Source organism: Trichosurus vulpecula, chromosome 5 (assembly GCF_011100635.1).
Source record: "Trichosurus vulpecula isolate mTriVul1 chromosome 5, mTriVul1.pri, whole genome shotgun sequence".
In the NCBI taxonomy this organism is placed as follows: Eukaryota; Metazoa; Chordata; class Mammalia; order Diprotodontia; family Phalangeridae; genus Trichosurus; species Trichosurus vulpecula.
The window spans coordinates 112,814,405-112,828,434 of record NC_050577.1 but is presented as its reverse complement, the minus strand read 5'-3'; the positions used below and the strand labels follow the sequence as shown (position 1 = coordinate 112,828,434).

General features: G+C 37.4%; 1 protein-coding gene and 1 pseudogene across 1 annotated transcript in view; both read left to right on the top strand.

Moving 5' to 3' along the window:
• Nucleotides 1-14,030, top strand: part of AGBL3 (ATP/GTP binding protein like 3) — a 159,722-nt gene that overhangs the window by 29,143 nt on the left and 116,549 nt on the right. Inside the window, 4 exon segments of the mRNA XM_036760621.1 lie at nucleotides 3,019-3,181; nucleotides 7,918-8,044; nucleotides 11,122-11,222; nucleotides 12,736-12,860. Of these exon segments, the coding sequence (XP_036616516.1) occupies nucleotides 3,019-3,181; nucleotides 7,918-8,044; nucleotides 11,122-11,222; nucleotides 12,736-12,860 (516 nt within the window).
• Nucleotides 3,685-7,833, top strand: LOC118850062 (annotated as a pseudogene).

The following is a 14,030-nucleotide window of genomic DNA, read 5'->3' as shown; positions in this document are numbered from 1 at the left end:
ATACAAAGGATACCCATGGCCTTTATTTTGGAGGAGTGATTATCAGGTTCTATTTATCCCATGGTAGTAGTCCCTGCCTTCAAAAGAGTTTATACATATGGGACTTTCCTAGAAAAAACTGGGATTCCCAGTTTTGAACATGATAGAGAGGACTTAGTAAAACTGTCTTAACCTTATGCTAGCTATTTAAAGTTTCTCTGCGTTTCTTAGTTTGCTTTGTGAGAAGGTCAGGGTAGGAAATATATCGAAATGGCAAGAACAACTTTTCAATAGTCTTCACATGAAAATTTTATTTTTCATGCATTTTTATAGGCATGTAAATTGGGAGTAGGCATTGATAAGGATAATTGATGTGCAAGGAGGGAGAATATGCAAGAATACAGTATTTGGGGTTGGGGGAGGAAGAATTGGTAAGCATTTTTACAAGAAAACTTAAAACTATTTCCAAGTGATTAATATTGTTATGAAATACTAAACTCAGCAATGTTCTTCACTTCAAAAGAAACATTACTTCTCCAGCAAATGAAGAATTGAGTAAAGGAAGGAACCTTTAGGTACAACATAAGAAATAAAAACAGTAAGATCTCAGAAGCTTTGTCTTACAGATTTATATCAATGTTCGAGTTAAAAGTATGATGCTTATTCAGGCTGTATTAATAAAATTAATATCTTAAAACATATAACTATACTTCATACTACTCAAAAGCTCTTTCTCATGTCATAGAGTTTGATCTTTTTAGACACTAGTTATTAACTATTATTAAATTATTATCTTAATTGTTATTAATAATTAACTATTATTAACTAACAAGGTATAAGCCCTATCCCTGTTAACTAACACTTATTGGCTGCATTTCCACTCCTACATGGAAACACTACAACAGGAGACAGTTTCCAGTTTGGGATTTAAATGTAATGTTAAGGAGTTTTTAATGATGTGATCTTCATCAGTTGGAGGCTGGGATAATCTCTACAGCCTATTCTAATTCTAGCTCTATCATTCCCTCATTCTTTGATCTTTACCTTAAAAGTTGCTTTTTTAAAAATGTTCTAACTATATGCCTGCCAGGTGGTTATCTAATCTCCCCTGATGGGGAAGCCCTTCCATCTCAAAGCAGTCTATTCCACTTTCAGACAGCTCTAATTGATAGGGAAGTTTTTTTTTCCTTTATATAGAACTTAAAATCCACCTCTATGCAATTTCTACCAGCTTCTAATTCTGCTTTTCTGGGGCCTAGAAAAAGAAGTTTAACCTCTTGTTCACATGACAGCTTTTCTTTTCTTCCGACTAAGCCTTCCCAGTTCCTGCTATTAATCCTAGTGTGACACTCCTAGTTCAGCCCTTTCTCCATCTTGGTTATCCTACTCTGGACAAACTTCAGCCCTCTCAGTGTCTTTCCTAAAATGAGATACCTGGAACTGAACTGAAAACAGTATTGTAGATGCAGTCCAAATACACTTAGTTACTCTGGGACATCACCTCCCTCGTTTTCTTTACTGTGTCTCTATTGATCTAGCTTGGGATTGCATTAGCTTTTTTGGCTGCTAGACCACACCATTGATTTATATTGAGTATATGGTCCACTAAAATCTATAGATCTTTTCAACATGAACACTTCCCCATCTTACAGTTACTAATTTGGTAAACCCTATTGTAGGACTGAACATTTATTTCTATCAAATTCCTTTTTACTAGATTTGGCCCAACATTATAGATTGCCAAAATATTTTTTGGATTCTTCCCAGCTTTGTGATATCTGCATGTCTGATAAATATATCATTTATATCTTTATCCAAATCACTGATAAAAATGTTAAACTTCACAGAGACCAAGGAAATACATTTGGGCACATTGCTGGGGTTTACATTGATCATAGTTGACACTGGTCATTTATTGACTACTTTTGGAGCCATTCATTCAACCAGTTCTAAGCCCATCAAGCACAGATCTTTCCCACAAGGATAGGATGAAACTTTATTTTCAAATATTTTGCCATAATCCAAGTATATAATGCCTGCCATTCCTCTGATCTTCCATTCTAGTAACCCTGGCATGACCCATTCTTAATGATGCGATAACAGTGATCACTACTATTATGATGGAAAATAGGCTGAGTTTGGAGCCAGAGTTCATATTCTAGTATTGCTGCTTACTGTATTCAACTAAGCTTATGCAAGTATTTAACTTCTCTGGGCCTTTCCTCAGCTGTTAAATAAAGGAATTGGACTCGATGATCTCTGTAGTTCCTTCTATCTCTAAATCTATGAGCCACATGATCCATAAATCCTCCCAAACTGTCACTACACACTATAAAATTTTGCTGGTAATTGACCAAGTTCACTGGCTTGTAGTTTGTAGATTATATTTCTCTATTTGTCCTGAGTTTCTCAAAAATCAGGACAGTGTCCATATTCATTATGGGTATGAGGTAATATGTGACCAAATATCAAATGAGTGGAATAGACATTAATAAGTACTATAAGATCAGAGGAGGGAGAAATCCCTGGACTGAAGTGATCAGGAAAGATTTATGAAGAAAATAAGAAAACTGGGATGGGAATAATATTCAAATTGATAGAGAAGAAAGGAGAAGTAATTCCAGATGAAGGTCGTGCATGAGCACAGGCTCTGAGGTTGGAATAAGCAAGATTAGTTTGTGGAAAGCAGTGGACAAAAGTAATGGGAGAGAAGTCATGTTGGAAAATAGTGAAATTGGGAAATCTGATTAGAACCAAAATGAAGAAAAGGCTTCGAATACCCTGTTAAAGAGTTTGGACTTTATGCTTTAGATGACTCTAAAGGTTTTTTGACACAGGAAGTAGCATGATGAAAATATTTTATTAGCAATACATAGGATGGCTTAAAATAGGGAACTGTTAGAGACAGAAAAACTAGAAAGCTTTGAGTTCCCTTTTGGTAGATTTTTTTTTGAAAATCAAGTGACCCTGAGTCAACACATAGAAGAAAGCTGAAGAGGCAGTGTTTTGGCTACCACTTTTCCTTTTTCTTCTTTGTAGATTAATGGAAGATCGGGAGATTCTCCTATATTGTGACCTTCATGGCCACAGTAGGAGAGGGAATATCTTTATGTACGGCTGTGAGGATAGCGATGAAGATAAAGAGTTGTGCTTAGAGCAACGAGTATTTCCATTTATGCTGAGCAAGAATTGCCCAAACAAAGTAAGTACGTCAGGTTTCCTTTACTGTCCCAAATGTAACCCATACTGGCCAATGGAATGGCCAAACCTGATTCAATAAAATATTTTAAAAATATATTAAATACTTTACAAAGTTCAATATTTATTCAGGACTCATAGGGAGAATTTAGGAAGATCCATTATATAGCCAAGGTTTTAAGAATAATAAATTAGAATGAGAGAATAGACCAATCATCATTTCCTCCAAACTTAAGTTTTTATTCATTCAACATTTAACTATTAAGCACCTATTTTGAGGATACAAAAATAAAAAATGAAATAATCCCTGCCTTCATGGAGTTTACATACTTCTAGAGGAGACAACATACACATAATTCATATAAAATGCATATGAAGTAATTGGGGGAGGAGAGAAGGAGGTAACAACCATGAGGATGAGAAAAAGCTTCATGTAGGAGGTGACACTGGAGATGAACTTTGAAGAATGCTGGGGATTTTAACAGGTGGAAAGAATGCATTCTAAGCATGGCAAACAGCCTGTGCAGAGGCACAGAGAAGGGAGATGGAAGACGGAATACCATGGAAGGCCTGTGTGGCTGGAGCAGAGTACATGAGGAGAAGCAACATGAAATCACATTGATAAGGTTGAAAGATAGGTTGGAGACAGATTGTGAAGGGATTTAAAGTTTCAATCCCTTTAAAAAAAAAAACAGAAAAGTGTGCATCTTATCCTAGAAGCCATAGAGAGTCCCTAAAGCTTTTTGATATGCCTAGTGCTGTACTTTTAAGATTACCACTTTGTCAGCTATGTGGGGGAAAGAGAAGAGTCTGGAAATAGGGAGACCAGTTTGAAAGCTACTGCAGTAGCCCCCTGGGGAATGATGAGGGCCTGATAGTTGAATGACTGAGTGGCTGAATGAGTAAGAAGGGGACAGATATGAGAAATGTTGTAGAGGTTTAATTGGTAAGACATATCATACTGGGTATAGGCAGTAAGAAGGAAAGATATAGGAGGAAGAAGTAAAAGCTGATGCAATGATTGTTTCATACCTCTTACATGAGCAAATAGGCACCTCCTTATTCCCTGTGCTGGCTTACTAAATTGATTATAAGCATCAAAATATGTTTTAAATATTGTACATTTATAATGTGATAATTGTCAAGACTCAAAACCACAACAGTAGTAGTGCCCTCAGTAAAAAGTGAGAAAGTAGAAAGAAGAGTGAAGTAGGGGGAGGGTGGAAGAGAGCCAAAAGAGTTCTGTCTCAGACATGTTGAGTTTAAGTTAACCATGGGACATCCACTTGGAGGTGTCCATTAGGCATTTGGTGATTTGGGACTGCTCTTCAGGAGAAAGACTAGGACTGAATGAATATATTCCTCTAGGAGCCATCTGCATAAAGACGATAATTGAATCCATGGGATCTTATGAGATCACCAAAAGGTTATAAATAGAGAATATAAGAGAACTTCGGACAGAACCTTGAGATGTTAAAATTAAATTAAGCATTCCTAAAGATTTCCAGCAGTTCCTAGACTGTGCCTGGGCGCACTGGACAGCGCGCCGATCTCAGCACAGCACAGCCCAGCACAGCCCAGCCCAGCACAGCCCGGTACGGCCTGGCCCTGCAGAGACCTCCCTCTGCATCCTTTCTCTCACGTCCTCCCTCCCCGGCGGCCGCTGGACGGACCGTGGCGCTGGGCTTCCCGGGGCTGCTGCTGCCGCCGCTGCGGCCAGGATAGCTGCGGACTAAGCCCACTATGCGCAAGGAGCTCGAGGTGCGGCCCGACTCGGAGCCGGGCGAGCCCCTGCCGAGGACTACCAGAGCTTCCAGTACGACCACGAGGCCTTCCCGGGCAAGGAGGAGACCAAGATGTTTGGTCAGCTCACCCCGAAGGAGAACAAGGAGAGGCTGGGAAAGATTGTTGGCAGAATAGACAGTGATGAAGATGGCTTTGTCACAACTAAAGAGCTGAAAACGTGGATCAAACGGGTACAGAAACGGTACGTCTATGAAAACGTGGCAAAAGTCTGGAAAAATCACCATCGGAACAAAGATGAGAAGATTTCCTGGGAAGAATATAAGCAGGCTACATATGGCTACTACTTGGGGAACCCAGAAGAGTTTCAAGATGGATCTGATCAACACACTTTTAAGAAGATGCTGCCCCATGGCTACTCTGGAGGAATTCACTGCCTTCGTGCATCCGGAGGAGTTTGAGCACAAGAAGGATATTGTAGTACTGAAGACGCTGGAAGATATCGACGAGAACAGTGACGGTTTTGTGGATTTGCCCATGAGGAAAATGGCCCAGAGCCAGATTGGGTGGTCACTCAGTGGGAGCAGTTTTCAGATTTCCGGAATTTGAACAAGGATTGGTCGGCACTGGATTCTTTCCCAAGATTATGACCATGCCCAAGCGGAGGCAAGGCACTTGGTGTATGAGTCAGACCAGGGCAAGGATCAGAAGCCAACCAAAGAAGAGATACTGGAGAACTGGAACATGTTCATAGGCAGCCAGGCTACCAACTATGGGGAAGACCTCACAAAGAATCACAGCGAGCAATGGTGCTCCCTCTCCGTAGAACCTCAGACTCTGGTCAGCTTCCTTGCCGGCTACCACAGTTGCCATGGTCTTCTAATTTGCACGAGCCAGCATTGTCTCCAACCAAGCAGTTTTATTACCTCAGCATGGGAATGGAAAATAGTCTGTTATCTGGGATTTCACCCAAAGAGATTTAGTCCTCACTGTTGTCTCAGATTTCTCTCAAAATGTCTTCTGTCCTCAGTAGATAGCAATATTGTTTGGGGAATGTACTTTGACAACACAGTTCTCTTAAAGGGTTTTTTTCTTTGTTTTTGTTTTTTTCTTAAATAAAGGGAAATAAAATTTGGGTAGGGTCAAGACATTCCTCATCACTGAGAATTGTAGGGGGTGGAGTCCAGGATGAACATGGTCTTTGGGCAGCCCTTTGGGTGAGGAAAGGAAAGCTTTCAAGTTGATAGTTTTCCTCATTGTAGATAGGTCCTCTGGAAAATTCCTTTGGAAACCTCTCTTCCATCTGAACTTGATAACATGAGCTGTTACTGTAAATGGTTTCTGTAATCTTTATATTTTTGTTCTGTATGGACCTGTTAATGTGTAAAATAAACCCACCTGACCCTTTTTTTAAATAAAAAAAAAGATTTCCAGTACTTAACCTTCACACACACAAAAATGGACATCCCAGTGGATCTCTCACTGAGATCCTGAGAAAACTACTTTGCTGACTATGCATATGAAATATCTTACATATAGATACATAAATATCTACAGTCAGTTCTGCTATAATTTGACACATACATTGCCAAAAAGCACTGAGCTATGCAAAATTGCCCAATAAAAACTTCAGAGCTTATAGAAGAAATGGGGATAAGGACACAAGGCTCAAAAACTTTGTAAATGGCACATTTTTTCTTTAAAAGATAGGAACCTAACAAAAAACTTAGCATAGTTTTATTATACATGTTAAGTGGGTAAAAATTCATAAATACCACAATAAATAATGATCATCCATCCTCAGGGAGCAAGTTGGGCAGACCACAGGCTTGGCCTTAAGATGCCCACATCACTGGCAGAAAGCGGGGAGAGGGTTAGAAGGGAAAAGAGGACCAGCTCTTCTCCTCTGCCCACAGCTCCTACTTGCACCAGAAGTTACACAATAAATATGTCACTTTACCCTGACAAAGAACTGAAGTTCACTTGTAGAAGTGAACATCAGAACAATAATACCTTGTGAGTTATTGTAAAGTAGTGGTTTTCTCAGTTCTCTTGCTGTATCTCTTGGAAGAAATCTGACAAAAGCAAACTCGAAAATCAAATTATGCTCACAATGTTTCCTAATATATTAAGTTGGAACAAATTTGCATTTTTGAAACAGGCATCATAGCAGAACTGAGTGAATGTATATAGTTCAGACCTTTGAACTCCTAGTTAGACAGTTTCCTTAGCCAATCCAGATTAGCAGCTATTCTGAGACTTAAGAATCTTAAAGCAGGAGTTCCTAACCTTTCTTACATCATGGACCCCAATCTGGTGAAATTTATAGACCTCTTCTTAAAATGTGTTTAAATGCATAAAATAAGATACATTGGATTACCAAGGAAACCAATTATATTGAATATGATTATCAATTTTTTTAAAAAGTTCATGGACCTCAGGTTAGTAGAGTTTTAGAGTTTCCTGGGGCACTGAGAGGTTAGATGACTTGCCCTGGATCATACAGATAGGATATATCAGGCAGGACATGAACCAAGATCTCCATGGCTTTAAGGCCAGTTGTCTGTCCACTACAGAATGCTGCCTGTCATGTGATGTGTATTAAATATATATACACACATATATACACATACATTATATATATAAATACACATACCTAAACACAGACACACACATATGTATGTGTGTATGTAATGTTAACCAAAAAACAAGGACATGTGATGGTCACCTATATTGTAGTACCTCACACACAGTTCTCACCTGGGCATTTGGACACTCACCCTCTGGGCTAGTTTACTATATTGACCATGAGCATTAAAACCTGTTTTAAATATTATTTACTTATGATGTGGCTATTGCAAAGATTCAAGGGATCACAAACTTTTTTTAAAACTGTCCCTGAAGCTCAAGTGAGAATTACCACTTTATGCAACCTCTTTTTCATTTTAACCCATTATCCCTAAGAATCATTAGTATGTTGTGTGTGTTTTTTTCTAGTTTTCATTCTCATCTTGTAAGTTTGATGTTCAGAAGAGCAAAGAAGGGACAGGAAGGGTAGTTATGTGGAAAATGGGAATCCGTAACAGCTTCACCATGGAGGCTACTTTCTGTGGTTCTACTCTAGGTAAGATGGTGTTCCTCACTTAAGGGTCATAAACTAAAATATTGCTAAAATACGAAAACAAAAGTGGAAGTTATTCTATCCATGAATTAATTCCTTCTAAAAATGTATCAATCATTAGCCAGTCTTGTATAATGTACTATAATGCAACTGCTAAGATGTCCATTCTATAATTACTCGTTGCCACATTCTTCTCTCAGAAAGCTTTTAGTCTTCTAAATATAATAAGCTAATAATAATACCTGAAGCTGGCATTTGCATAGTCCTTTTTGGTTTTGCAAAGTACTTTACATATTTCATTTAATTTGACCCTTACAACAAATCTTGGAGGTGCATAGTACTATTATTCTCATTTGACAGAAGAGGAAACTGAGGATAACGGTTTAGGGACTTTTCCAAGGTCACACAGCTAGTAAATGTCTAAGGAAGGATTTGACCTATCCACTATGGCTTTTATTGTACCTTTTACATAGGCATATTGGGTTCATGATTTTCATGAGCACAAGGAAACAACAGGATATAGCTTGCTGTTTATAAGACAATAGTATTACGAAGAGATAGGCTTTTACTAAAATGGCAACATTTGAATTTGTTTCTCTAACCCAGGGCTGTCCAACCTTAGGTTTTTATTGAAACAATAGACAATATATTTTGATTTGCCATTTTAGTGAGAGCTTTGCGGTAGCTCAGCTTTGTTTACTAAAGCATTTATGTAAATTTCTATGCTTGTAGGAAGGCCACATAAATCGTTCTGCAGCCACATGCAGCTCTTGGGCCGCATTTTGGACAACCCTGCTCTAACCTATAAAAACTATGTTCTGTTGTTTTTTGTTTGTTTTTGTTGTTGGGCTTGTTTTGGGATTTTGTTTGCTTGGTTTTGGGACCTACCATGTCATTAGTGTATGGAACTTCATCTGAGGAACTTACTATATACCAGTGCCTGGGACCGTGGGCTCAGTGGCTCGCCTACAGTCTCATGGCCAGTATATGGGAGAAGCAGAACTTAAACCCACATCTTCATGACTTAAAGACCAGGTTTCTGTCCACAATGTCATGCTGCCTCTCCTATCCTACGTTCTATGGCATCGGTTAAGAAATCGCTGTTAATTAGAATATCATAAAATAACTTGGTCCATGTTAATATAAATTTCACATGATCAAGAATGTGGTAGTGGCCACTCCAATTCTGATAAATATTCTTGTTACGGAGATGATGCTGAGATCTCAAAAGCCATGTCATCAGAGTTTAAGCTTAAAAAAAGATTTTACCAGGTTAGTAACATATAAGTACACAGGTAATGAGATAAACATGAAGAAAATATGTGTGGCAAGTGGGTACCTGACATCTAGTACTGGGAACCCTTTCTCCTTTAATAGAGTCCTCATACAGTTTCCTCTGCTGATCCCCAAGGGTCTGTGACTTTCTAGAGTCCATAGTTGCTACTTCTCTATACTACCAGGAGTCATACTCCCTAGAACCATTTGTCCTCAGTGGATCACTCCACTCCTAATGAAGACACTGCCATTACTATAGGTCTCATTCCCTTAAAACTGTAACTCACAAGGCCCCGCCAATGTGTTTAACTTTAATAGTCAGGGAACACAATTAGTTTGAAACAAAGACATTTAACGAAATGTCATAGTAAATAAAGTAGCAAAATATTTCCTCCACAAACTTGAAGGTGTACTGTCCCACAAATAAATACACACATCAGTGAGAAGTGAGGACACATATAAGGAGCAAAACTGAGGGTCACATGTAAGAAATGCGTGTGGCCAGTGCATGCTACCACAGTATCTCACACCTCTGATTCTGCAGGGCCGTTAATGCCTTTGCGCCATTTCTGCTGGCTCACAGTATCTTCCCGATGCTTCCTGGCTGGGCTCCAGCTAGCTGAACACATCTCCACCAAACTGTTTTCGGGGCTGCTGCTTTTCTTGATGTTCTTGATCTCTTTGCCTCCAGGCTTTTAGTTTAGCTCATATTCTTTGTTACCTCCTGCTCAGGGAAAGAACAGATGGAGCCTTGTTCTTTTAGCTCAAACTTCAAAAACTTTTTCCTGCTACTAGTGTGTGTGTGTGTGTGTGTGTGTGTGTGTGTGTGTGAAAGGCAGAAGAACCCTTGCCTTGGACCAGAAAAATGCTTTCCCTAGTGTTTTCTTATTTTCTTCAAAGTCTTGACCAGGGGGTGGTGAACCTGTGGCTTCGAGGCCACATGTGGCCCTTTAGGTCCTCAAGTGTGGCCCTTTCACTGAATCCAAACTTCACAGAACAAATCCCCTCTTGAGGACCTAGAGGGCCACATATGGCCTCAAGGCCTCAGGTTCCCCACCCCTGTCTCCTGACCAAACCTCTTATCACTATTACAAGATTCTAAGCTCAGACACCAAACTCTTTAGAACAAAGGGTCCTTCCAGCTAGCTGATACTCTCTTGCTTAATCATTTCTTTTTCTTTTTTTCCTGGGTCAGGGCCTAAGTCTTATAATTCCTCCTATCAAAATCATAACCCCATCCCCTGATCCAACATTCAAACTTCAGGGAACAGGAACTAATTCTCAGCTCAGCTAGGAGGCTCAAAAGAAAAGAAAATGTATTTTCGAAGTAAAATATATACAATCCACATATATTTTATCTTAATGTACTTATAAAGTACTTTGCAAATGTAAAATGATATAAAATTATGTCTGTTAATAATGAATAATTTTCTCATAGAAGTACGCTCTCCCTAGTCTTTGCTCAAAAACATTTATTAGGGTTAGGGACACTGTGTAATATTTACATCTATTAACCATTTTTCTCCAGACTATCAATATGGATCACCTATATATGTACATACCCCTATTTAGCTATTATATATTCCCAGCTGCCTTCCAACATTGTATTTAGTCAATTGAGGAGAAATACTAGGATATTACACAACTACTCTGGAAATCTGCCTACCTATTCGTTGTATTAGGGAAAGAAACCAAAGGAAAAGTTTCCTGGGAGGTAGTATAATTTATTTATACTATTTTTTAGCTACTAGATAGGCTTATGAAATTTAATTCTCATGAGTGTATAAGCTCTTTGATTTTTTTAGGTAATAGACGAAGTACCCACTTCAACACAAAAGATTTGGAGTCTATGGGATATCATTTTTGTGATTCCCTTTTAGACTATTGTGATCCAGACCAGACAAAGGTAAGAAAAGTCCATGCAAACACGAATTATAACAAAGCTTATTTACTAGACAACATGATGTTGTTTATGGCAGCATATTTCATTTAGTAATCTAAAAGGACTTAGTGGGAGTTTTCTTGTATCTCTAGATGTCAATCTAATAAATTCCATTATTTTTATTAGTAAAGTCCTGGTGTTTTAAGCCATCGTATATATAGTACATAACAATAAGGTCCAAGCATGTACACCACCTGGATAAAGAAGTTCATGTAAAAAATTAAAGGGAAAAGGAAGGAATTATCTTTTTGCCATTATGGCTAGGCAAAGAATTCTTAAATAAGGAATAGAGGTCATCATAAATAACAAAATAAACAATTTTTATAACATAAAATTTAAAAGCTCTTGCATGAAGAAAATCAATGAAGAAAGAATAAGAAAAACTGTCAAGTGGAAATATTTTCATCAGTCATTACTGATAAAAAGTCTGATATCGAAGACATATGGATATTTGACATAAATATGTAATCAGAAACCATTCTCTAAAGTGATAAAAAAATTATTAACAATTTTCAAATAGTATTGCAAATGTAAAGGATCATATGAAAATGTGTTCCAAGTCACTAATGGTAAGAGAAATACACATTAATATAACTCTGAAATGCTACCTCATACATTACAGTCTAGCAAATATAATTTTTTTAAAAAACAGGAAGTCAATGTTGAAGGGAATATAGGAAGATAATCATGCAGTTTTGGTAGAGTTGTAAACTGCTCTAACCATTCTGGATGTCAATTTGGAATTGTGCAAGAAAAGTTACTAGACTGTTTATAACCTCTGGCTCAGTGATCCCATTACTGGGCATATACCCTAAGGTAGCCAAAGACAAAAACAAAAACAGGTATATATACATACACATATACACATATGTATATGTGTATATACATATACACATTTTCAAAGCAGCACTCTTTATAGGAGCAAAGAACTGGAAGCAAATGAGTGTCCACCAGATGAAGAATTGCTGAAAAACTGTAGTGTATATAAATGCAATGGAATATTATTATGCACTAAGAAATGACAATTCAGAGAAACTTGGAAAAATTTGTATGAATTGATTCAGAGTGAAAAAACAGAACCAAAAGAACAATGTACACATAGTGATTACAACAATGTAAATGAAGACGCGGCTAAAAGGTAGTGAAATTCTGAGTAATTAAATTAATAATAGTCCTGAAAAACAGATAATGAAACACCTTCCTCCTCGTGGCAGATTGGCAGGATACTACTTAGAATGTGGTATATATTTTCAGATACAATTTACTATATTAGGTTTTTTGTTTAATTATTTTTTCTGTATTACAAAAGATGGCTCAGTTAGGACTGGGCAGGGGTAATATTTTATGGGATGATTATGATGTTTAAAAGAAGGTATCAATAAAAACTTACTATTTTCTACAACCAAAGACAGAGCTATATAGAATCCTGATGAAATAGTGACTTCTACTATTAACCAAGATTATAATTTTTTTCTAGTATTATCAATGCATGAAAGAATTAGACGATTTGGAGATACAGCAGTCAGGCACAACATACTCGGATAAAATACATTATGATTCAGATACTTCATTCATAGATACTGCATTGGATCTAGATTCTAGGTAAGTTGAGGTTACAGAGATAATTGTGGTGGATTCAGGGATTTTAAGGAATACAGACAAAACAGGGCTTATTGATAGTAAGTAAACTACCATTGGAACACAAACTTATGCAAAAAGGATGTCAAGTATGTGTATTCTCTGCCTCACACTGTCCCTGAGTCCCCACTTCAGCCTGGCTTGGGAAGTGAAGCCACATACTTCCTGTACCAGTCATGTAACTTGCATTACAAAATTATAATGTACTATATAATAATCATCATTAATATACTACCAAACTCAGAACTTTCTTGGATAATAATTTCAGGGACAATGAATTTAATACTTAAATCTTCAGTAATACATACTTTTCTTTTTTGACCAAACCTAATCAAGACATTTTTTGGTTACATTTTTCCATACTGATCTCTCCTATATGATATAAAGGTACCTAGTATATTTATATACATAATATATAATATAATATATAAGAACCTAATCATAAAAATAATCACTTTACACTTGGCATGTACTGCCAGTTGAACTTCTAATCCATAAAGACTCAGTTCGGGTGCTACCTTCTTCATAAAATATTAGAATATGTTATATCTGGGGGGACCTTAGTGAGGATATCTAATCCCATGTCATCACTTTATAAATGAGGAGATTGAGGCCTAGAATCAGGTGATGTGATTTCCCCCAAACCACACAGAGAGTAATTGGTAAAACTTTGCCACAACTCGAAGTCCTGACATGCTAGAATGTTGGAAAACATTTAATAATACAACATTTAATAGAGATCGATATAAAGTCTAACATTTAGGTTCAAGGAAATCAACTTCACAAGTGTAATAAAGGGTAGACGATACTTCATCTGAAAAGATTACGATTTACCATAAAATAATTACCGTGAACTTAGTGCCAAACTCAAAACTCCTTGACCATAATTTCAGGGAAGGTAATTTTAATAGTTAAATATTTAGTTATCCATACTTTCTATTTTGATCTAACCTAATTAAAACTTTTTGTGGTCGTATTTAGCCTGCCCCAGAAACAACAGTTTGTCATAATGAATAGAAACCCAGCCTCAAGACTGGGTTCAAGGCTTGCCTCTGACATATAGTGGCTGTGTGACTCTGACCAAGTCACTTAAACTCTCATTGCCCCCAGGAAACTCTTTAAAACTGTGAGTTA